This window comes from Mustela nivalis (genome assembly GCF_964662115.1).
Source record: "Mustela nivalis genome assembly, chromosome: X".
NCBI lineage: Eukaryota > Metazoa > Chordata > Mammalia > Carnivora > Mustelidae > Mustela > Mustela nivalis.
This window is the reverse complement of record NC_139040.1, coordinates 36,235,969-36,261,462: the sequence shown is the minus strand read 5'-3', so window position 1 is coordinate 36,261,462 and position 25,494 is coordinate 36,235,969. Positions and strand designations below refer to the sequence as shown.

General features: G+C 44.6%; 1 protein-coding gene across 3 annotated transcripts; it reads right to left on the bottom strand.

Moving 5' to 3' along the window:
• Positions 1-2,001: 2,001 nt before the first annotated feature.
• On the bottom strand, positions 2,002-25,006 carry CAPN6 (calpain 6). Of its 3 annotated transcripts, XM_082717304.1 has the most exons (13): positions 24,907-25,006; positions 18,605-18,784; positions 10,896-11,027; positions 9,697-9,905; positions 8,988-9,180; positions 8,029-8,222; positions 7,731-7,808; positions 7,437-7,623; positions 5,620-5,742; positions 5,256-5,458; positions 4,544-4,665; positions 4,063-4,199; positions 2,002-3,692 (listed from the first exon to the last, which is right to left on the bottom strand). In XM_082717304.1, exons 2-13 carry the CDS (start codon positions 18,767-18,769, stop codon positions 3,510-3,512), a joined length of 1,926 nt encoding a protein of 641 aa, XP_082573430.1. In that variant the 5' UTR covers positions 18,770-18,784; positions 24,907-25,006; the 3' UTR covers positions 2,002-3,509. The 3 variants fall into 3 exon arrangements, with proteins under 3 accessions (XP_082573430.1, XP_082573432.1, XP_082573431.1); XM_082717306.1 differs by lacking the exons at positions 18,605-18,784; positions 24,907-25,006 and adding an exon at positions 17,585-17,748; XM_082717305.1 differs by lacking the exons at positions 18,605-18,784; positions 24,907-25,006 and adding an exon at positions 17,573-17,744.
• Positions 25,007-25,494: the final 488 nt, after the last annotated feature.

Genomic DNA, 25,494 nt, shown 5'->3' with positions numbered 1-25,494 from the left:
CTTGGAACTTTGGGAATAAAGAGAAACAGAAATGGCAAATATAAAAGACTGTTTTTCTCCTCTTAGCTTTAAAAAAAATATATGTATGACCATTGAAACAAAAAAATTATAATATTGTCTGGAGGAGTTTCTAATGTATTTAGATATAATACCTACAAAAATTTAAAGGATCAGTTTTGGGGTGAAGTGATTGTAAGGACTTTACTTTTTAAAAATGTATTTATAGTGGCACACCTGGGTGGCTCAGTCGATTACGTGTCTGACTCCTGATTTTGGCTCAGGTCATGATCTCAGGGTTTGGGATTGAGCCCTGCATCAGGCTTCACACTCAGCCGGGAGTCTGCTTGAGATTCTCTCTATCCCTCTCCCTCTGCCCTTCCCCCTGCTCACACACACACACACACACACACACACACACACTCTCTCTCTCTCTTTCTCTGTCTCCAATAAATCTTTAAAAAATTTATTTACAGCAAAAGCCAATTGTGTTTTGGAAAATTCACACTGTTGTGGAACCAATATAATGGTCACAACACAGAGTAGTTCGAAAATAATGAATGTGGTCATTACTCCCCAAAGTTGACTCAGGCCACGTCGTACTATTTTTATTTCTCCCCTCCACACTTCCCTAGGCAATCAGTGGTAAGTTTCATGTTATTGGAGAGGCTTTTGCATTTTCAGGATTTCCTATGAATGGAACCAGGCAGGTTGTATCCTCTTTTCTGGCTTCTTTCACTCAGCATAATGATATTGAGATAGACTCGTGTTGGTGTGGTCAAATACGTAGTGGTGTGTATTAGTGCATTGGATTCCCTTTGGGAAATCCAAGTGTACTGACAAATTATACATGTGTGAATGTAAGTACTAATGTGCGTGACTAAGTGAGAGAGGTAAAGATTCAGAGAGACACATTTTGTATGTATGCCTGGTATAGCACTGTGGATATACAGCTGGTATTATAAATGTAGGGAAGATATTTCCACTTTCTGAGGGATGGCATATTTTCCTGGAAAAGGTTGAGGTCTAGGAGTCAATACATATGATTGCCTAACTAATAATCATGATATGATTATTAACTGAACCATTTGAGTAGGGTATTTAGCCTCTCAGTGACTGAAATTCCTTGTTTTTGAGAAAAAGGGGATAATGACCGCACATTATAAGGTTGTTATGGGCTTTAAAATGAGGTGAATAGTGTAAAGCACTGGGCATGGAAATTGACACATAGAAAACAATCAAAAACAGTGTCCGTTCCTTTTTCTTTTTACCATTGGATTTGTAGGAGGAAAAGAAATTCTCACCCTGCTGGGAAAAAAAAAAAAAAGGTAATAGCTTCTTTGAGCTTAATTGTAATATCATAGTGCCATCTGTTGACCATATAGAACTATTACATTACTTGTACTGTAGAGTTCATTTCTGACAAAGCCCTACCACGTCTCGACACACCTGTAGTTAAAATGTCCTCTCCAGTGTGGTCAGAACTAGTGCTGTAGGGATGGGGATTGAGGGCTTTATTAAAGGAAGGACTGTTCTGCTTAGCTTGGAGACCCCTCCCTTGCCTAGATAGCCTTGCCTGTCAAGAGGCAGGGATCAAGGAAAACAGAGAGGAGCTTCCCCATACATTACCCTAAGATGGGCAGATGACATATTGAGTGTGGAAACAAGTACATGAAGTCTTCTCATCCATTTGGCTGATGGAGAAAGGAGATGGTATTTTCTTCTGTTGGGAAGTCTGCACTTGAAAGATCTGGCTACTGTAGCTTTGGCCTGGAGTCCAATCCCATAGGGGTTTCAAAATCATGTAATCCCCAATACCATGTAAATATCCTTAAATGTGGAATGGAAGAGCTCCCCCTCTGTTCTCCCAACCTCCCCCCCGATTAGCATCAGGTCGCACAGATTCTCCTATCCCCACTACCAACTCTAATGGCTCCAAAATGAGTCTCAAGAGATGGTCTCTCCTGCCATCTTTCCTGGGCCAACAAATCAAGTCAAGACCGGTCAGTTTATTGAATGTGAACTTTATTGTGGTTTGGATTATGTAAGGCAGTGTGGTGGGAAGGCACTGCAGAAGTTACACAGACTGGAAAACATGGTAAGAAATGAGTGAGCTAAAAAAAAAAAAAAGAAACCTACAAAATATATTTTTAAATGAGTGCGTGCTGGACTAGACTAAGTACTACAACTATGTTCTTTCTTCATCATTGCAGAAGCATTGAAATATTGTCAGAAGTGGGGGTTGGGAGAGGTTAGGGAAGGCTTCATGGAGGAGGCGATATCTATGCTGGACCTTGAAAGAAGAGTAGAATGTTGATAGATGAGACGGAGGGAAGAACATTTCAGAAGGACTGACTCTAGAGAAAATTCCTTAGAAATACTGAAAAAAACAAGAGGGCAAAAAAAAAATGCCCCCAGGGAGCAAACCTTCCCAACCGGGAGGCCTAGGGTTGGGACCCAAAATCTCAAGCCCCCAGGTGGGGTCTTCAGTCCCAATGATATTAGGAGGCACAGGACAATGGGCTTGTTTGTAAACCTAGCAGCAGCAGGAGGTTTCACATTGCAGTCAGGGGCCCCAGATTGGCTGTACAATATGCCTGGGTGGGTTTTCTCATCTTTTCGGGGGTGTGTGGTACTTATTCGTCCTTCCTCTTGCCCGCTGACTGCCTGAATGGTAGTTCGTGCGCGCCCACATGCGCGTGTGTGAGTGTAGGTGTGTGTGGATGGGTGGGGGACCGAGGCTTTGTCTCCCACTGCAGCTTCTTCCACGTTTCCCTCTTTGGGGCACACAGCTGGCTTCCATCGAGCTGGAGCTCAGGCCCTTCCTACTCACTGTCTCAACCTCACTGAACTCCAGCTCGTCATTAAGCACCTAGGAAGCTTCCTCAACATGAAGGTAAAACCTACTGTGGGGGGTGACTTGGGTGAGGGCAGGACAACACTTTCCGGGGGTGGTGATGTTGGGTGGTGTTTGATGGTGGTGGCGGCGGAGGTGGCAATGAATGCTGGTGGTGATAAGGGCTGGGGACTCAGAAGCAGGCTCTGGCCACTGACTAAAATGCTGCTGGCAAGTCTGTAGTGTTCAGTCAGGAGCTGGGATATCAGGCTAGACCAGCTTGGCCTTGATCACCCCTCCTCCCTCCTCAACACGCCCTACAGGGGAGAGAACGTTGGGTGCCTGAAAGCAGCAAAGCCTTCTGTAGGGTATCCAGGCCGTTGTTGTCCTGCTCAGATCACACCCCCGGAAGCCCCAGAGATCTTTTTGTTGGAAAACATCTGTATGATCTCCACATAGGACTGTCACCTCCCCCTGTCCAGCTGCTGGAGGTATATAGGTTATGTAGCTACTGATGCTACCTGGATCGGGAGGTATGGGGAATTTATCAGAGGAAAGGGAAAGTTAGTTACTGTGAGTTTCTTTCTTTGAAAGGAATATGGATTAGGTAAGACCTGGCACCTGACAGAAAAGGGAAGGCTGGAAAGCTCTGTCAGGATTCCCTAGAGCTGAAGATTTAGAGCTCAGTGAGATCATCGCTGGAAATGACCTTGAAGCTGATGTGGCCCTGCTTGACTTTGGCAGTAGGGCCACCCTTCTTACGCAGGTACAGAGACTTCAGATCACGGCAGTCGCTGGGGTCAGCATCCAGAGTAACTTGACCCAGGAACTGATCACAGAATTTCCGGCTGTTCCACACCTGGAGAGACAAATCAAGAAAGCAAATATGAACCACCCTCTGTGAGACCAGACTTGGCCCAATGGCATCTAGAACCCAGTGCTGAACTTGGAAAGCTCAGCTTTAAAACTGAGAAACTCTCCTGATAATGGGCTCTGGCTGACAGAAAGCTACCTCAAAGAGCAGTGGTGACAAGCCAGCCAGGAGGGCTCAAGGTCAGCATCAAGCTATGTGAAGGCTTTGTAAAGGCAGCTGGGCAGAGGCACTAAGTCAGAAAAACAGCAAAGTATCCTAGATACTTGGGATAATCTAGCACCTGGAATGGAATGGGAGCCATCCAGGAGGCAGGGCGTGTTTGGGGGGGGGGGTTGTTACTTGTTCACAGTCTTACCTGCACTATAATAGGAATGTCAGTGGTCCTTCTATAGAAGATAGCCTGGGTGTCAAAAATGGCATGAACGGTATTCTTCTGGACAGGAGAACGGACTTCCTCCTTGCCACACTTGATGATCAAATATGGATTTACGGCTGGAACAAAGCGACAGTTGCATTTAACCAAATGATTACAGTACCCTTTCTAGACAGTCGAGAAACTAGTTCACAGGGACTTTTCAGCCTAACACCTGGGTACCAGGTGACCTCGATCCCTGGTTCCCAATTCCCTTTTCTTCCCCATCCTTTATAAAAATGAAGAGTATGTAGGCCTTGCCCAAGGAAGTTCACATCCCATTCTCTGTCGAGTTCAACAGCCATCCTGACTTTCCAAGGCTGAAAATACCCCTGGAGAGAATCGTTCATGACCACCTTTTCTAAACATATGTGCAATAAATGAAACTGAAGTTTGCTTTCCAAGACACCTCTGCAGTTCTTACTTTCATTGGCATACTTCTTCTCCAGGCCCTCTGCACTATGAACAGTGATCTGGGTCACCACCTTTGGGTAGCCACGAGCCAGATTCCAGCAGGACATCTTGGGCATGTCCAGAGTCAGTTCCCTGGAACATCAAAGAGAAGACACGTTACTGATGATGAATGCCCTCTGATGAGATCAGCCTGCTAAGGCAGCCATTGTTGCTGAAAAGCATGAAATGTTGAGTGACCCAGCTCATTCCTCAGACATGGCTTATATTTTATGAGTCTGTTTTCTTTTCCCTTGGCATTAAGGACCAACAGATAACGATCAGAGTAGAAAGGGTTGGGGCGAAAAGGTAGCTTTGGTGACCCAGCACTCAGAATATAATAAAGGAGCAGTGAGGAATGTCAGCTACTTAAGAGAAGAATAGAGCCAGCCAGAAAATGGAAGAAAAGATGTACCTCAAAAAGCTTGGGCTATAGGCCTATTCCCCTGAAATGGTAGCCCAGAGCTCTGAAGCTCAGACCTCTCCCGGGGAATTTTTCATGGTTACAAAAATAACCATTTTGAGAAACAGTTCTACCACTGTCATGTCAGTGAAGTCTGACTCAGACAGGTTGTCCTTTTGCATGTCTGCATAGGAGGAACAGGGTTAAGGGAGGTTGGTGGGGGGTCAGAACTGGAGGCAAAGCGGAGACTAGGAGTTTGCAGGGCTGGCCACAGGAGCTGAACCTGAGCTGGACAGGCACTTCAGAGAAGATTCTCAGGAGAAACTCGCTGGTGCGGCCATGTTGGAACATGGTTGGGACAAGCACGTAGTTGCCTTTCTTCAGGTACTTGCTCAGAAACACGGTGCGGGTGTCAATGTAGGTGGAAGTTCCAGCACGTTCTTGGATGTAGAGATGGTGGAGACGGAACTTGCGGTTCACCTCTACCTGGAAATGAGACAGGACAAAATTCTCCATCCCACTCGAATCACAGTGTTTGTGTTAGGAGATCCTAGGTCCTCTGTTTTCTTTATCCTTGGACCTATCTTCATTCCTCTCCCCGCTGTGACTCTGTCATTATTCTCTCTGCTCCACATGCCCAATCTTACCTTGAAGAGCTCAAAGCCAATGATGTAATTGTCAGGTCTTCCCATGCGGCGGTAAGTACGCAGGTCCTTCTGCTGCAGTGACATAATGACCTTGTGCCCATCCTCGGGCACAGTGAAGATGTACTAAGGGAAAGAGGCCACCAAGGACTTTAGTTAGCACTTCCGTTTCAGCTAAGCCAGCTCAGATTTCAGGGAAGGTAACTACATTGAGGAGCAGAGACTCCGATTATTTTCTGGGCTTTGCTACGGATCAGACTCTGAGGCCTTGGCTAACTCATGGGCTTGCTAAGTGCAGATTATATATCATTCCTCCCTATGGCATTTGGCATGGATTGAGAGACAACTTCATGCCTGGGTCTTTGATGCCAAAGGGATTATTCTTCTTGGTAAGATATTGGGTTTATTTTAAATTTTCCCTTGCTTCAAAAAGCTGCCCACCAAAAAATTCCAGAATCCATAAAGGCAAGAGGCACTTTTGTTTGGCTTAGCCGGATACTATAGCATCCCCCTCAGCTAGCCTCCTACAGCCAGCCCAGATATGTGGCTTGGGGTGGGGCTGGATCCACTTCCTTGGAGAACTGATTGATTCTTTGCCCGGATACTATAGCATCCCCCTCAGCTAGCCTCCTACAGCCAGCCCAGATATGTGGCTTGGGGTGGGGCTGGATCCACTTCCTTGGAGAACTGATTGATTCTTTGCCACCCTCTGCAGGAAAGCTGCAGACCTGTGCCTGAGACTTGGAAACATCATCTCAGGGCATCATCGTGCCATTGGGCAGTAAAACTAAAAGGTATCTGATTGTTCCCTCAGTGTCAGTGTCTCTCTCTCTCTCTCTCTTCCTCTCTCCCTCTCACCCTCTCTCTCTCTGCTTTTTCTCTCCCTCCAGCAAGAAACAGAAAACAAATTCAGAACCATAGGTTTGCAAGACCCATAAAGATCAATCTTGTATGGACAGTTAAGATTGAAGCCAAAAGCCCATTTCTCTAGCTCGATGTGCCTGATACTTGAAACATTTCCAGGGTTGTACATGGGGATGATGTCAGGTAGGGAGCAGGGCGGTAATGGGAGCTTTCCTTTCTTTAAGGACAATTAAGATGGAAAGAATGGACAAGGGGCAGTATGAGTTAAAAAAAAATCTTCCTACTCCTCTTAGTGTCCTTCTAAATGCCTTGCCAATGAGGCCCATGGATAGAAAAGACATACCCACATAAGGTCAGTCAGAATTCTGGCCTCCCGTATGGGTATCTCATCAACACATCTGGGGGCAATACCATCAAGATTATTATAGTTTCAGGCTTTTGGATGTTTGGATTTTGTGCTTTGGGGCGTGCCAGGGCTTGACTCCAATGGATCATGTGGAAGAGCATTGAAATGGAGGATGGATGGGATGGGGTTACTGATGGGGAAGTGCTTCGGATCCTGGGCAGAATGACCTGGCTCTGGGTGAGAAAAGGGAGGCATAATGATGGCATTCAGAGAAAAGTCAAGAAATGAAAAAGTATTGAGAGAGTGTCTGGAAGCAGATCCCTTTTGTCTGATGAGAGACCATCACAAAGAGCCACGTCAAGCAATATGGTGCCAGGAGAGAGGCAGCCAGAGGAGATGGCTCTGATTTAATAGTATTGCCCACATACATCGCTGCAGTAGACACAGTCTGCAGTGACTTACAGCATCTGAGCCAATCCCTAGATGCCTCGGTTGATGAATATTACACAATAGCTGCAAACTGAAAAACCGATATCAAGGAAATACTGCAAGGTGAGACCTGAGTTCCTATGGCCTTGAGAAGTTGGAGGTAAAGCAAATTAATTCAAACCTGGGGATTCTGCAGGAAGGTATCACGATTGTTATAGCAGCCTCCTGACCGGTTCATCAGGGGGTCATCATCCACAGTCCAGCATCCGACCACTGATTCCAGCTCCTTGCGGCCAAAAAGAGGGTTGTTCACATTGCGGCAGACATTCAGTTCGTGAAAGTTGCGGCAAAAGTCCTCCAGGCTCATCCTGAACAGAAGGAGGGCCCAAAAGAAATGAACATGGTGCTGAAAACCTACCGTGGTAGTTCCATGTAGGGAGCCCCAGTGCCCTCAGCACAGAATCCAGCCACTCACCAGAACTCTCCATCATCAGACATAACAAGCCCCAGGTTCTTGCGGTCTGCCACAGTCAGCTGCTGCCACTCTTCAGAACTAAAAGTGATCAAATGAAGAGATAAGCAGTTAGGTTTACCATTGACTTCCTACAGGAAGCACACCAAAGGACCGGAAGTGGTGGGGATTGGGCCTGCTTTATTTCACCTCTGGCTGGGTGATAGACCCCACAGATGTCACTAAGCAATGATAGCCTGCTAGCAATCTGGAGGGATGCATTGAGAGAACTACAGGGCTGTCCAAGTGAAACGTCACTCACATCTCGCTCCAGGGACCACTCCATTCCTGACGCCCCAAGGGGTTCCTCAGGCGAACCATATAGAGCTTCTCAGTACTGAAGACTTCCAGCAGTCTCTCTCCAAGACGAATCTTGCGAATATCAGTCATGGTGTATGTATGGCCCTTCAGGAGACCCCAGTCAGTTTCAACTTCTTGCTCCTCCTGATTGGGAGACTGAGAATAAAGGAAAATACATAAAGCCACAAGAATTGAAAGACCCAAGGCCTGGCTCCAACTCTTCCTTGATTGGTTTATCCCAGTATGGTCGAAGCCAGTTCTCCCTGAGCCGATAGAAATTTTATCCAGACACCTGACTGGACACAAAGCAAACGAAAGAAAGGAAATAAAGAATTTAATATAATAACCCACTTAAACAGTTCAGATTGAAACTACCCACAATTTTATACTGATGCAAGCAGCTTAAAAATTTGGTGGGCCTGGTTTATTGTGTGAACAAACAGCTATAACTTCCACCACCAGGGGCAGAGGCGGGAGGAATAATTTAGCAGAGGTTACTTATACCAGTTCAAACACTGCACTGGCCCCCAGTTTGATAGTTGGTTCAGAAGGATAAAAAGTTAAAGATCTAGGGCACCTGGGTGGCTCAGTCTGTTGAGTGCCTGGCCTCGGCTCAAGTCATGATCCCAGGGTCCTGGGATCGAGTCCTGCATCAGGCTCCCTGTTCAGCGGGGAGTCTGCTTCTCCCTCTGCCCCTCCCCAACCCCTGGCTCGTGCTCTCTCTCTCTTACTCTCTGTTTGAAATAAATTCTTAAAAAATAAAGAACGTTAAAACTCTGTGGCCTCTGATCAAGGACTCAATGTATATTATTAATTTTCTGGACACCATAATGCCTTCTCCTGAATTTCTGTGGAAGAGTGACATTCCCTACTAATTTTGTAGTGTGAGCAAAGAATAGTTGTTTTGGAGAGACAACAAACCTCAATGGTGCAACAGATCAGTCCTCCTTTGGTAAATGTTTTGTACAACTCCCCGAACAGCTTGTACTTCTCCTCAACCAGCTCAGTGTATCTTCCCTTCTGCATGTCAACAGTCTCAGCCAGTGTGCCAGTGAAGTCCACGATGATATCAGTGGTGGTCAAACCATCAAGGGCTTCATAGCAACCAAGCAGCCTGGGCACAAATATGCAAGGTTATCTCAGTAAACTGATTTTTCCAGGTCGATAACATCTTGTTCCCAAAAACTAGAACAGTTCTTGCCCAGCCAGCATTTACCAGCTGGCTTTTCTCAAGGTATGAAATGAGAAATATTCTGAGAGTATAGTCAGAGATTTCTAAGCTTAGGTTATGTTGATCAAAGATAGTCCATGAAGAAGCTTCCTTGTCTAGGTAAATATTAGGGAAGGAGAAAAAGTGAGGCCATCACTCTATGTGATCCACTGATTAGCAGCAGGAAGGAGCACCTAGGAGTAGGGAGGGGGTTTAATGGAGTCCAGAAGAGCTCATTTCTTTATCTTCCAGGATTTTTGAGGACCAAGCCTAGGCCCAAAGCAATGCCTTAGATCTGACTGGTATCCTACCCCATTTAAACTCAAGAGCTCGACTGGGTGAGAATAATCTTCCAAGGATAAATATGGCCTTCCCTCCCTCGTCTACCCTGACCACTGACCGGTCAACCCTGCTCCTTACTTTGCATAAGCTTTTTCCAGTAGAGCATTCCAAAACTCATTCATGGAGGTGGAGAAGGAGAAAACCAGATCTCCATTGATGGTGGGCAGCAAGTCATCAATCACCACCTCAGTCCATTCTCCAAAATGCCAGAAACGGAAGCGAAATATCCCAGCATATTTATCGAGCTTTCTAGGGTCCCATTCCTGTTCCTTATGGTTGGGAATTGTCTGGAAATATAAGAACAGTCGTACAAGTGTTTTTTCGCCAGACTACACCCAAATACTGAGTTGCATTTGACTTCCAGCAAAGATATATGGCAGTAGGAAGCAGACCAAATAACTTGGTTTGGGTCTAGGTTGGGAAGTCTTAATGTGGGCATTTTTTGCTCAAATTTTGCTTCCCTAGGTCAGTTTTGTTGAGGATAATATTACTGTGCAGGCCCCGAATATACATGGGGTGACTGAGGGGAAGCCAGTTAGGGATTCAGTTATTTCCCACAGATAATTTACAAACTTGATCATGAGAAACTATCTAAACATTCACAGTTGTGTGTTTAACCACCTAAATAAGGCATTTTAAAAGACAAAATCACTGAAAATACAAGACCCCTGTACTTTCGGGTTTCCAAGTTCTGTCCTAGAGATTTCATGTAGATTCTATATGGATTTGATTCACACCTTGAACAAAATTATGTTGAAGAAACCCTCTTTATATATTCAGTTACAAATTGCTCTTCGAAAATTCTTTTTCTGAAGAAAAGTCAAATCAAGTCAACATTTCAATGCCTTCAACTTGACCTAAATGCTGAAGGATTTTTTTTTACTTGAGAATTTATTAGAACCTTCTCAAAGAACGATTTCCATCTTTCTTGTCTTTTCTGTTATTCTTATCTATGACTTCCTAGCCTCTGCTGGCTCTATCCTCCAATCGGTGCAGAGAACACCAGTACGCAGAGCTACTACATCAAAGGGCTACAAGTGACAAAAGGTCAACTAATGTGTGACAAAGCCAACAGAATAAAATGTTTATGGTAAGAATCTAGGTGAATATAGAGGTTCTCCCTGTAAAATTCTTTCAACTTTCTGTATTGGTTAAAAAAAAATCCTCATAATTCAAGAATTGAACAATCTAAAAACCTTACAACCTGATTTTTCCCAAATTACTAAGGAAGACAAAAAGGTGGAAATTGAGTGAGGTCTCACAAGAGAAGGGGATACCTTTGTCCAGTGAGACTCCTGAACAGCCAAACAGGAAAACGCAGAGACCATCGGCTTGTGCCCCAGTCTCCCTTGGATCAGCTGGTGGTTGCTGATGTTGCCCACAATCAGACGGGGGTCGTCACAGATGTCCTATGGATACAACAATTGGTTCTAAGGGGTGGAAAGTGTTTCCCAAGAGTCAGCGTGAGCTGAGGTAGGCAGGACAAAGATAGTGACTAGGACTTCCATAAAAGGGATAAAGGGAAGGTTGGGGGTGGGGGGGTTTGTGAGGACAAATACAAAGCAGTCAATCATCTGGAGCAGAGATAGGGTTATGAGGGGAAGTGGCAGGAGAAATGAGAGGCAAGGATCCAATGAGACAGGTCGAGATAGGCTGGTGGTGGTGCTTAGAATTAGCATTGTGGTTCAGAAGAGTTTTCCCTTAAGCAGTGAGCTTTTGAAGGGAACTAGAGATTAGCACATTGCATTCTGGTCCTGTTGGTCACGAGGAGATTTTCTGAAGCACCTGTGCCTGGAAGGGTAATTGCATTTCAAAAGACAAGGCTGGATAGTGGTGAATGCTTCTCCCTCCCTGGGAAAATGAGTTAGAAGACCTTATACAGAAAGCCCTTTCCCCAACAAAAAGCAAAGGCTAGAGCAGTCTCCATGGCAACTAGATTTTTCCACATCTTTGGATGAATATAGATGGTGGCAGTACTAATAGCAGGTGGTAATTGACCACTCACAGAAGCACTTCAACACACTCTTTTCCCACAGAGGTTGCTCTGAGAGAAACCAGACAGAGGTGAGGGGCACTATTTATGTTTTCCCAATATGTCAACAGCTGTGCTATTCCCACGGCCAGTAGGAAAATGAGACCCAAATTATACAATGACAACACAATGTTTGAGGGCACACTAATGTTATTTTCAAAGTATAATCAGCGTCTAGAGGAAGGATCCCCAAAGTTTCTCTGGTGGTAGATAGAAAAGACTGAATAGCCGTAGTGACACTTGAGTTGAAGCTTTAGGGATTACTAGCATGAGGCAGTTTGACAAGAGAGAGGTATGGAGGCACAATGGGTAGAGAGGCATAGACAAAAACATCGCTGCCTCTATAATATCCCATAATTGAAGACATGATTGTGTGACTCAGAGAATCAGCACTTGCAGAGTTCAAAAGCAGGAAATACCAATGAAGTCTTGAGTAGCTGGAGAAAGCTTCATGGAGGAAGCCGTTGGCCGGTACCTTGAGATTCTGCTTACCCAGCAGAAATAAATCTTAGTCTCAAATGGAAAGAAAATCTAGGCATATATCTTTTTAAAATTTATTAAATAGAGACAGCTATATTTTTCTGGTTCTCAAACCTCTTTTTTTTTAATGGACATAATTCTCCTTGATGAAGGGTCTGGTCTACAGAATGAAACATTCCATGTATTCTTTAAAAGCCAAAATCACTCTGGAAAGGAATAAACGTCCTAGGCAGGGACAAATCCAAAATAAAGATTAATTGGGCATCCCTCTGCCAAAAAGAGAGGGTTAGGAGGGTTTTCAGTTTGGGATTTTCTGGTCTTTTATTTATTTATTTAAGATGCATACCTAGTGTCTCGACATTACTTGTTTTGTCTTAGAAGAATACTTCTATCTTAATATCTTTTTATGGTTTGGGACTTGTCTGTTTTTTCACTTATTGATTATAGAGTAGGTATGTTGGGTGAATTAGGCCCTGATATTCTTTTTCTCCCAATTGTTTCTTTGCCCTTTCTAAGATGAAACTAAACACAGCTTTTTCTTGTGGGCCAGGTGTTATCATTTTATTTGGAGCAAGACATAAACTTATATAATGATTTCTTGGGTTTAGATTATGCAAATAATTGTTGCCTAGCATGGAAAAACAATAAAGTGAACACTGATGTATAGAAAAGTGTGCTTTTAGATTATTAAGGCAAATTATTTGCTGATTTCACATAAAGTTGTTAGTGGTTTGGGTTACATTACAGTGTCTTGGATTGCCACGAAGCTCTCATTTCACAACAGGGATCCAGGCTCAGCCAACACTCTTGTCATGCCAGCTTTTATTCAAGACTTAAAGGGTCACATAAATGAACAAATACCTGTAAACAGAACTCAAATTGAGAAACTGGGTAATTATTCTCCTGTAGATCCAAGCTGAATGTGGTTATTGTGTGTGTGTGTGTGTGTGTGTGTGTAATCATGAAAGAATATAAATGTGGGCCCCACCCAAATCTTTTATTTTCTATTTCCTCTTATAAACTGGCCCATGGCCCAGTTTTCCTTTACCACTCTTCATGCATGATGGATGGCCACTTAATAATGGATTTTAAAACATGATAAATTAACAGCCATAGATTGTCAAAGCTAAAAAAAAAAATCTTAGGGATTATTTACTCAACTTGTTTATTTTGCAAAGGAGAAAAAGGCTCAGTAAAAGGCAGGAAAGGCAGGAAAAGGCAGCAACTTGACCTTCCAGGCAGGCAGCTAGTTAGTAGGAAAACTAGGACTAAAGTTTTAGATTCTTCAATAAGACATATAGGTAGGGAATATGCTTCATGCCTCTCTGCTGAACACTCGCCTAATAGCTCTTCATTGTTCTGGAAAGACTTACTTAAGTTATATTTCAGCTTTTGGTTCCAGGCTAAATATCACCAATCAGCTTTAAACTCTTCAATTTAATTCACTCAATGGGAATCAATCTCTGGTGTATGTCAGCAACGTGACACGAAAAGGAGAAAGTCTTTATTATGCTACAACCTCTACCTCTTTCAGGAAGGTAAAGGGTAATAAGCCAGTGCAAACTTAATGGACAAATGGACTTTTTTGGTGACACATTTGAAAATAATGAAATGGCTGTTTATTGATTTTTTCCCTAGTCTCGGACAATGGGGTGTCTTCATGTTGGATGTAAGGAAGTAAGATGGGAGAATTTCTTTCTGTAACTCTGAGCCCAGATGGAGAGTGAAGAGGGAGCTATTATGGCCTGAGCTCTGCTGGACTGGTAAGGAATGGAGTTGGGGAGAGGTCACAGCTCACATATTCACATATTTGGGTGGCTTGAGAGGGAGGGTGAGGCTGGGCCCCTAATGGCTCCCAGCTGTGTTGGCACAGTTGCTGTGTTCCTTGAACTGGATCGTTTGTCAAGGCAAAATAATTTCTTAGGAGGAAACACACACAACTAGAAAGCTGGACACCAAGAGTAAAGCCAGGAATAGTCCCTGCATATCCCCATCCCTGAGTCAAAGCCCTCTATAAGCAAAACAGCTTCTCTAGGAAATATGTTCTCTTAGCTGAGCACTGAGAGTCCTTGACATTGTCCCCACCTCATCTCCCTTCGCAGAGACCTCTGGAAGACTGGGGAGGGAGACATAGGATTATCAGGCTTGGAGCATTTCCAAGAGAGCTCCAGGCTTGCCATGCTGAGGGGCTAGGGGTCCAGACACCCAAGTCACGACATAATTATCTTATTTGAGCCTTCAGGCTTTGGCTTAGAAGACTCCAAGTATAAGTCTCAAACTGCTTTAATTGGGAAAAATGTACACATCCATGAAATGAAATACTGTTCAGCCATCGGAGGGACAAACTGATTACATGCTGTCACATGAATGAGCCTTGAAAATGTTATGCTAAGCCAAAGAAGCTACTTTTCAGTTCCAAGTAAAGTCTCCAGAGCCAGGCAAATCTAGATAGAAACCCAAAGCAGATGAGTTGAGTGCCTGTGATAGGGGTGAGGGGTGTTACTCACTGCAAATGGGTCCAAAGGGTCTCATGATGTGACTGTTCTACTGTGAAGTTTTTGCAACTTGGTGAATTTACTAAAAATCATTGCCTCGTACTCTTCCAGCAGGTAAATTTTACAGTCTCTAAATTGTGCTGTGGGAAAGCTGGTCAATGGCACAATTGAACATAAGCAGGACCAATGGAGATAAATGGGATGGACCCATCCAACTCTCTTCGACTGTGTCACCGGTGGAAACATGAGGACAAGTCAGGTTGGGGGGACATGATCTCTGGGAAGGATAAGAACTTTATGACCAGCCTAGGCCAAAACTACTGCATGGAGGTGCCCCCTTCAGCAGGGAGCTGGAAGTGTCTATTAGCACAGAGGAAAGTGTTTCCCGTTTACTCTTTCCTGCCAGGCAATCTGTCACTGAGGGCTGTGTATTCTGCTTCTGATGTTGCCCCTCAATGAACTTCCCCTTCCATTCCTACCACCTTTGGCTTTCATCCAGACCTTCATCACCCTCCTCCCACCTGGGGTAGTGAAATGGCCCCTGGGGAAGGTATTCCTCATGGAAGAACCTGAGCAAAGGAAATGATAAGTAGGGACAGAGCTCAAAACTCTACCAGAGCTGACAGAAGATCTTGTGCAGGTGGCCCTCCCTTCCCCCACAGCTGCGGCACAAATCCCCATGAGGGTTTGAACCTCTTTAGTCCGGGATTAGATGTGTCTGACTCTTAGACACTACTGTAGCTGGGTATGAGTCAGTCAGGAAAAAAAGCCAGAGTGGGGTAGAAGGGGAAAGTGGCTGGAGAAGAGATTTTTTTTAATGGGAATTTGGCAGCCGGATTTCAGCCCTAAAGATTCTACCTGAAGCCTGACAATCACACTGTTAGTCAGTATAAATCGGCATAGTTTAGAATTTACTATGACTGTATACGATGAAGCTCCAGGACAGGAAAGTTCAGGAACACAGGTCTCAAGCCATAAACCAGTGTACCCAGGAAGCTGAGCCAAAAGCTGGGGCCAGCAGACCCCTGGAGGAGTTAAAGAGAAAAATTTTTCTCTGGAGGGTATGGCAGATAAGCCAGCCCTGAGTAACTGCAAAACATTCCCATAATCCCTGCCTATCTAAAGTGGCTCCTTAGGACACAGCAAGGGAGGGGCAGTTGGGAAGAAGGGGACACTTAATCCTGCCCGAGGATACTGGGGGCTTAACTGAAGTCATTTGGTTCAACTAGCAGTGGGGTTTACAGGCATGAAGGCTTATAAAGGCGGAAGCTTTCAAACATGGGAAAGGAAAGAAACAGAGACTATCAGTTTAATCATGCGTCTTCCATTTTAGAGACTTCAGAAAACAGCCCTGTTTCAGGATGAGGCTGTGTGGCATGCCAAGGGACAAGATGTCTGTGAGCTTTCCTACAAACCGGGCTCTCAACCTTGCCAACGAAGCGGGTGAGGCCAGCGACCCATCTGGTCTTCCTGAGCCAATTCAGAGAGGCCCAGGGCTGTCTCTCTGCTTTCCTGATGGGAGGCCAGAGAACTTTGACGTGGTTCTTGACCACAGGCTTGGCCTCCACTCTGGCTGGAAAGGAATCCAGAGCCTTTTGAGGAGACTCAGATGGTGGTCCAGAACCTTGTTTTTCCCTCCTTCCCACAAGAGGCCCCTTCCCCAACCACTCCAATCTGCTGATCTCCCCCTTCTTCAAAACCCTTCAGGATTTACTGTCTGTATGTCTGAAGATAGCATTCCTTATATCAGGCATTCATTTATTATTTAACTCTTTGATAGCTCAATAGCCATCTCTCCCACTAGAATGGGAGCACCTCATCCCAGGCTGTGTTTGTTAATTGCACAGAGGGTACACAGAGTAGGTGCTCCATAAATGTTTTTCAAGACGCTCCCTTTGGGCTTAAGACTAAGCTCACAGTATGTTCTCAGAAGGGAGAGTATGGGTAATTTAACAGATGTACAGCATCGACCCAGGGAGGAGGAATGTGGGAACCGACTGGGGGAAAACTACAAATCTTAGCAAAGGAGGGGACCCAATTAGCTCTGTGTCCCATGCCACACAGCAAGGCAGCATGGACTTTGGGGTCAAACCTGGATTCAAATCCCAGGGTGTCAGCAGTTGGACCCCAGGCAAATTCTTACCTTGTCTCTGAGACCCAGTATCATCATCAGTAAAATGGACAACTACCTCTAGTTTTCAAACCAGAAAAAAGAATCACATTGGAGAAATGTATATAATACCTACCTTGCCAAGCCATGGCGAATGAAGAGGAAATGAAAAAAAAATGTACAGAAAAGTCTAAACAGAGTCTCTAGGCCCGTGGTAGGCATGACATAAAGCTGATTCTTTTTCCTACCCACCCCAATTCACCTTCTCTTTCTGATACCCCTGACCCTGGAAGGGGTATTGCTTGCTTCAGAGGCGAGATGGATTCTTGCCCTGGTTATCAAGTTTTTCCCTTCCCTGCTAATCGATCTAGGATTCAGTCCACAGAATTTGGAAGAAGGTGGCAAAGGACAAAGGACTGAGCCAAGAGAGAGGAGGGAGCCTGTGTCTCAAGACCCAGCCAGTACAGAAAGCATTTTCAGCTTGGTTCACATCTGGGAAATGGCTTCGTGTTGGCTTGCAACTTTGCCACCCGTTGGGTCTCCTCCTATCTCCCCCAGGACCTCATCAATCATTCCTTCCCTCTCCTGTGTCTTCAAACTCTTCTTCTTTACTGTTTACTCTTTGGCCTAGAAATACATTCAAGTCTGTCCTATTTTAAAAAGATACCCTCTCCACCCCCACCCCCACAAAAAAACCTTCCTCAATTTCCTGCCTCCTTTTCAGCTATTTCTGCCCTATCGATATCTATCATCAGCCATTCACAAGAGTGGCACTGAGACTACATATCTTTATTTGCTCCGTGCATTTCTGCCCAAACAAAACAAAATAAAACTTACCCCTCTGCATACCGATTTAGTGGCTAGTGAATTCTGCTCACATTTCCCGGATTTTTATTGCAGGTCAGTGATCTGTAGGGATGTCAACAACTGCAGGCGCAGAAAGTCAGGAGGACTGTCATCTTCCTTCCGATGGAGAGGACTTCTCCCAGTCTCATACTCTCAATGACTATCATACTTTGCAGGCAAACACTGAGACCTGTCCTTCCAGTCATATAGGAGACGCAAGAGCCTTAAAGGGACCAATGTATCTTGGCACCACCTGCTGGCAACCTACGGCAACTGCAATGGCTCTCGTGAGAAGTCCATTTTGGAGCGTAAGCCCTGGAAATTCCAACTAAAAAGTTGCAACCAAAAAGCCTGTACATTTCCTAACAGCCCTCTATGGCCTTTGGGAAGCCACTTCGGGAAGGAGCTCAGGTGTAATATCCTTCCTCCGGTTACACGCTTTAGAGAGGGCGAGGTTGCCGGCCATTTATTCTACGGAGTCCATCATTCTATTACTGTATACACTGAGCTCCCTCTCACACAGGGCTGGTGAAGTGGTCCTGAGATTTGCTTGAGAGACATAATATACAGCTGTTTCACAGAGAACCATAATAACTATTGATAGGTGGTAAAAAGCGCTACACTCCTACTTAAATCCCACCTGGCTGATGGCGGGGGGGGGGGGGCGATCCAGGTGACAGTATCCAAAGAGTAACCGAGAAGTCTCCCTTCCTCCCCCCCCATGCAAACTCCATCTTGTCCTTGTAGAGTTCATTTCATTTATGCTGGTCCTATCAAGAGTTTTGTTGTTCTTCTTTTAAATTTGCTGTCTGACCAAATATGACTGAAATTGAAGATACCTCAAGCTAGAGTCAGAAGCACCGATCCGTAACACTTGCCATATTAAAGCTGTCTCCTAAACCCCTTTGCATGTGGTAGGCTGTGTGAGAGAAACAGGGCACCAGGCAGAGTTATGATGAAAGAGATCGAGAAGGAGACAGAAAGTAAAAAGCAAAGCAACCAACAAACTAAGGACAAAGTTACCTGGGGACGTTTCCACACCACCTTCCCAGGAAGCAGCCGGTTGTAGAAAAGTGAGTCATTCTCAGGCAGAAAGGTCGGGTCACAGAACAGTCTGCCATCCTTAATGCATTCCTGCTTCAGTTCCTGGTACTTCTGGTTTTTGAAGACCTTCAGAGGAGGACCCATACTGCTGAACTATGTCTAGAATGAGAAAAATTGTGGTCATTGGAGGAAGAATTCTTTTGAAGATTACCTGAAATTAGACAAAGAGTAGTCACCCCAGTGACTTATTCCTGGAGCTAGGAATGTGGAGCTTGGCTTTAGAAGAAGAAAAGTGAAGATATTCAGGGAAAGTAGGGTCCAGGCTCAGCATGGGGCTTTGCCTAAGGTGCCTAAGACATTTGGGGGCCTCAGTTTCTTCCTCTGCCAAATGGGGCAATATAGGCCTGAACAATATTATCGAAAAAATATAAAATAAATGTTAAGATTGCTCATTAAATGTGAGTCATTAACATTTAAAGGGCTATCTTCCATTTTACATAGAGAGGCTTTCAAACAAAGGACAATGTTAAATTCAAAGATAAAAGAAAAAAGTCATTTTATTACATTCGGAATAAGTTGGTGCCCTGAGGGCCACACACTTTGTGCTTCCGGGGAGAAGCAGACCCTTTCACTTCTACGGAACCCCTTTACACAATTCCTTCCCTTTTATCATTTAAAGAGCTTTGCATTTTTTTTATTACTGGCCAAGAAGGCTAATGCAGGCAGTAGAGCTCAGCAGATGGCCTCCAAATACAAGGGAAGATAGAAAGATTGTTTGTGACTTTCTTCTTCAAAGTCTAACATGCAATCATCTGCCCGCTTTAAAAGCAAGACTCTGAAATTCAATTACACTAATTTGATGGACTATATATTTTTATCCCATGGCAATACATTGTTGTTTTCTTTGCTTTAAAAAAAAATCTCACATGGTTATATAGAGAATTAATATAGTGGCTCTTCAAGCAATGGTCTGAGTGCCCCACACTCAAATGTCCTTCACAACTGATTTTTTAGGGGATAATTTGAAAGACAACTTTGATTTTAAGTAGTTTTGGGGTGATAATAAGGTTCTCCATCCCCTTGCTTGATTTACAAAGATAGATTTGTAATGATTTTAATGATTCTCGATGTTCAATGGTTAGTAAGAGGAGGGCTATGAAATTTACATGGTGCCAATTATTTTAAAAATACATTTTAAGGATAAATGTCTATATTTCGTGATTGCATGAGGGTCAGAACAGGCAAATCTAAGGTCCGAGTATCTGCTGAAAAGTTGGCGAAGTTTGAAAAAAAAAACTAATTAGCACTTTAAAGAGTGTCTGTGTAGGTAACACAGCTCAAAATCCAATTAATAAAGAGGGAGCCACTATTTTATGAAAAGTGAAATAATAATCAGACCTCTCTACGATCTTATTTCATGTCCTTTCAGTATTGCATTGAGATGTCTTACTGGTAAGGAAGACTTCCTATTTGAAAACCATTAAAAAAAATGAATTTGACGTTAGTTGCAAACTACAATATATAAAAACAAACTTATTCCTTCTCTGAATTCAAAGAATAAGAAGCTGAAAAGAACCATAGTTTTTTTTTTAAACTAATATATAGCCTTATTTATTGACCATTGTTTTTCAAATTGAAGGTTATATACAGGACACTGCAAAATACCAAAATGTCTTTAGTCATCAGATTCAATTCTGTTCACATATTTTAAATATTAAAGTGTATCTCATTGTATTTGGAGGCATGGGTGGTATCAGTAATAATTTTCTGTTAAGTAGCATCAGAGCCAACTGAATGTATACTCAGTTTCCTTTTTGGGGCCTGTTACAACTGGACCCCAATTTTCATGTGTGCTCTAACTTATAGCAAATGCTACTGTGCCTCTGGCTTTCCCTGGAAGGTTTGGTGGACTGCCAGAAGCTGGGGATTGTAAATGGGGGATAGTCTGGGGCAATTAGGGTATTTAGTTTTCCAGAGCCTCCTAGTCCTTGAACGTTTTGGATAAATGGGTATTTCCTGTTCTTACGAAGGCCCTCTGCCCCCATGCTTCCCTTGCTGCTCAGTCAACGGGCGAGTCCCTGTTATATAAGGAAGGCTTGTCCACAGACAGAAACCACATCAATTGAAAAGAAAATCAGGTTTGATTTGAAAAACCAGTATGATCCCAGTAGACCCTTTCAGAAGTACAATATCCAGCTGATGTGTATAGGGCAAGGCTTCGGGTGCGGGCACTTGCATTTGGGGGGGTGCACAGTAAATATGGAATAGCAGGCTATCAGCCTGAAATTTGACAGGCTTTCATTTGAATAAAATCGTAGCCTCAAGTCCCGTTGGACCATCAGACCAAGCCATTTCTGGCTTGGTTCCTCTGTGCCTCTATTTTCTCATCAGGGTAGTGGGGTTATCTCTCTTGCCCTCCTTACCCTGTGGCTGTACCTAATGAGATGGTTAGAGTAAAAGTGCTTTGAACAAGTGGAAAGGGCTCCGGAAAGGCAAGATACACATCATCAGTGCCCTCATGGCCTGGCACGGAGCTGGGCGCACAACCCGCTGTCCAGGAAATATATGTTGAATGGACAAATGGTCTTACACAGACAATTAATGTTTGCATGTATCATCTGAAACATGCATTTCAGTTCATGTTCTCTTCCCAGCAGTCATGTTTAGGAGGCATTATCTGAGCCCTTTATTTTGTATCTGCAGAAATGGCAACTTACAGAAGGGACAGCTAGAAACGTAAAACTGACTCTAGCCCAGGTCTGTGTAATGTCAGATTCAGCGTGCAGCGTTCCCTCACACCACACTGCTTCTTTTGGTCACCAAAGGGACTTTTTTTTTTTTAAGCTCAAATGAGGGAAACCCTCCAAAGCAAACATGATACCTAACTTGGAGGCATTCTGCCTAGAATTTATTGCCATGGTGAATATTGAAAAGATTCTTTATGTCCTCAGTCTGATGATCATGGGAGAATCAGAACCCTTCACCTCGGAGGGTTCATTAGAGAAGTCTGGAGGAAAAAAAAAAAAAAAACTTCTGGAAACCCAGAAATTTGTAAGTTGGGTTTGTCAGTTTGTCGCAAACAATTTGCCCTGCCAGAGCCCAGGATAGTGGGGAAGGGAGCGCTCCTTCTTGGTTATCTTACTGCACCCAACTGCGAAGACAGGAGAGCCTTTAAGTTAAAGATGGCATATTCAGAAAGTCAGTAAACAGAAACAAAGCTAGGGCTTAGGGTAGCAACCAAAGAAAGCCTCTGGCTAACAAAGGGACCCCGTGTCCTGAGGGTCGTACATATCATGGGTGATTGGGTGAAGCCGAGTGTGGGCTTTTGCATTGAGACGAGAGTGGCAAGCAATACGATTTCAATGAGGATGTACTGCCTAGAGATAGAGCATGAGGAAGGCTGTGTGGATGCAGGCAAGTGGGAGGGGTGGGTCCAGAGGATGGAAAGTGAGAAATTGCCAGGGGAAGTTGGGGGAGCTTGCCACGTAGAATAATACAAGGGCTGTAGTTGGAGGATGGAGTTTTTGCTACATACTGGACTGGAAATCGCGGGGGGTGGGGTACTGGGCAAACTCCTAAGAAGAAAATCACTCGTTCCTCACCTGTGGGTCAGCCTTAACATAGAAACCAGATTTTGCTCTAAAACGGGAAATCTGCCTCAGTTTCTTAAAGAGGACTGTTCTCTGATAGAGGAAATCTGGTCTGCAGGCTACAGGCTGCTTTTGCCCAGGGTGAGTGGGAGAGGAAGGGCAGGTATTTAGGGGGAGAGGTGGTGTCCTTGGCTGTACTCAAAGCAAGATAGGAGGTAACAGCTATTAGGAGTTTTCAGAGCAAACCAAATGCAGGAGACCTAACTCTGTCCAGGCATGAAGTAGGCAGCACTTTAGCCTCACAGGCAGGGGTGCTGTGGAGAGGCAGAAGCAATAAAAACTCAGCATGCACGTTGCACAGAGTGCTGGCTTCAGCAGCACAGACACTAAAATGGGATGATACTGAGAAGATTAGTGTGGCCCCCACGCAAGGATGACAGGCATGCTCCCCAGAGAATAGTGCTTCCCATGGCTTCACAGGCAGTCATAGCCCACATCTATGCACCCGCCTCTACCAGGGAACATATGGCTGACCAGATTCCAATGGTTGGCCAGATATCCTGGGGTTGGAATGGGAACATAAATGTCCTCGGATCCAGCCTTATCTGGGACACATCTACTCCATCCAGAGAGAAGACTGTTCAAAGAAATTGGAAGAAAAAAAAAGAGTGCACAATTCCCTTTAATTCCATTATTGAAGAAATTTATCAAAGAATACAAAACAATTTGGAATCATAAAAAGAGCACAAGTGGTCAGAGGATTCAGGATCAAGTCCCAAATACCACCGTTTAGTGTAGATAACAGCTCTGTCCCTCAGTTTCACCGTCAGCAGCACAACGGAAATACTGTGGCTGTTTCGTATACCTCAGGGTATCACGCTGGTGGGGGTGGGGGGAGGAATCTAATAAAATTAAGCATGCAAACATACTTTTAACTGTTAAACATAAGACCAATGTCCAGCAGCAGTATTAGAAAACATTCATTTTTAGCACATTAAATCTCATCTCTGTCCTTAGGGGAAAATGAGACGTAATCACCTGCCTTAACTAAGATACTCAGTGACCTTTAAAAGACCGATATAAAATGGCCCCTCTGCCATTCGATACCTCCTCTCTCTTCCACCTCTTCTTCTTGACCGGCTTGCCCCACTACACGTTTTCCCCCTCTTGGATGAATAAGCCCATCCTATAACTCGCGTTTTACAGCCTTGCGAGAATCCGCTTCCAATTTTCATAGAATGTTAACCTGGAAGGACCCTTAGAAATCATGACACCCAGCTCCTGGCTTTCACAGGAAGGTGAAAGCCCGGGTCCAAGGTGACATACACAGTTAATGACAGAGCTGGCCTGAAAACTCAGACCTCCTGCTTGTGAGAACTCTCATTGTCTTCTTCTCACAAGAATGCATGCAAGAGTTTGCGCTTGAATTGTAAGCTGTCAGAAGGTGAGATGATTTCAAATCAAGGCTAATCAAAGAAACACTGTCTGCGGGTCACAGAGGGTTTTTTTTTTTTCCTGCTTTTAATTTAGGAACTGAAAACACCCAAGGATGTGGGTAAGATTTTTTTTTTTAAACCTATTCCTCACAACACAAGTGTTTAGCCTTATCCCTGGCCTGCTAGGGATTCTGTAAGGATAAATAAAGAACAGTATTCAAATACCAAGTATCACACGCGTACACGCGCACATGTAGACAAACTGGTAGGGGAGTTAATTAGCAGCCCCCCACCCCCTCAACCGAAGAATCTTTTTTTAAATTCCCCCACACTATACAATGTCCTTAATTTCACAACCGAGATTAACAAATGAGACGTTAGCCATATTTCAGTAAAACATGTATACAAACCACAATGCTCTATCCTGAAGCCAGAGGAGACTGTTGGGATGCTAGAATTTGTTTCATTTTCTGAGAAGATTCTCCCTGAACCGCAGGCTCCAAATCCTCAGAACCAATTTTCAATTGCAATACGTGGATCCTTTCATTGCTCTCCCCCCCTCCACCCCACTCTGGCCAAGTAGCCCAGTTAAGCCCCTGGACCGTGAGTGGCAGCAGAGTGGGGAGGAAGGGGATAGAGCCCCGGCTGCAAATCAAAGTTTAAGCTAGAGGGAAAATCAGAGAAGAAGATCAACCTGTCACCGGGGCAGGAGGACCCCCCCCCCCGACCAAGCAGACGGGACAGCCTTTGCTGCCACTCCGTCTTGTGCAAGAGCGCACGGCACGCGCACCCCAATTCCAGGGTTTTTAAAGACCTTTTGTACACAGTGTAGATCCACGATCATGCCTGCATTTCAATAATTTGCCCACAGCTGTGGGTCAGCAGATTGCAGAAGGAAGCCCTGTCAGGGGAGAGGGTTTCTCCCTCCACACCTCCCTTCCAGGTTCGTTCTTCCTTATCAGGTACTTTGGGTCACAAGAAGACAAAAACAACAACAAAAAAGAACAACCCCACACACAACTGACCAGATATCACCGGAAAAATCTCATTGCCAGACAACCACAATCCCCCCCGATCAGAGAGTGTCCCATCCACTTTGAAGTTTTCAAACTATTCCTCACGCCTATTGGATTCCGACAACTCATAAAAATTACAGCTGCAGAGTTTGATCAACTATAAAGTTCAAGTTGCTTCACCTCCTCTAGCCTCCAAGTTATCCAGCAAAGAAAAATGTGCAAATGTCCTCTCTGCTCACCTGAGTTATCCCAGGAGCTTTGCTGCTGCTGTCGCCGCCGCTCTTGGCCAGGTAACCCCTACAAAGTCTGTCCAGTCAGTGCAGCTGAACAAAGATTCTGGCTTTCTTAACCTGAAAACTATTTGGGCTGTACCAAGCTCTGCTCACAGGGGGAGGTGCCTCGCAGAAACTTCAGGAGCCTTTGCCCCGCCTCGCAGTCAGAAACTGATCCTGAGTCATGAGGAAAATCTGGAAAGCTCCCCCTGCCAGATGTGCAGACGCGATGCCCACTCCAGATCCACCCACCAGCAAACTGGAAAACTCAGGAAGCCACGTTTGAAAGCTCTCTCTGTTCCAAGGAGAAAGAGGACTTTCAGGGAGGGGTCTGATAGATTTCTGACTTTTCTGTCCTGGGGTGAAGAGTGCAGATGACTTGAGAGGGGACATGGAGACAATAATCGGGAAGCATCGACAAAGTTCTTAGGGGCCAGGCTGCAGACATGGCCCTTGTGTACGGCTCTCGGAGGGTGGAGAGGGCTCCTGCAAGTGAGTGGGAGAGAAAGCGGAGCTGATGGGACACAGGGAAGAAAAAGATTGCTTTGTGAAGCC

What these genes read in the sequence shown, in the direction of transcription:
- CAPN6 (XM_082717304.1), bottom strand. Translation starts at nt 18,769, where the DNA reads ATGGGTCCTCCTCTGAAGGTCTTCAAAAACCAGAAGTACCAGGAACTG. An exon ending in AGTGGTCCCTGGAGCGAGAT is followed by an intron (nt 7,809 to 8,028) that starts GTGAGTGACGTT and finishes GATCACTTTTAG; the next exon opens with TTCTGAAGAGTGGCAGCAGC. An exon ending in CCTTCCTGCAGAATCCCCAG is followed by an intron (nt 5,743 to 7,436) that starts GTTTGAATTAAT and finishes TCTTTCCCTTAG; the next exon opens with TACATCTTCACTGTGCCCGA.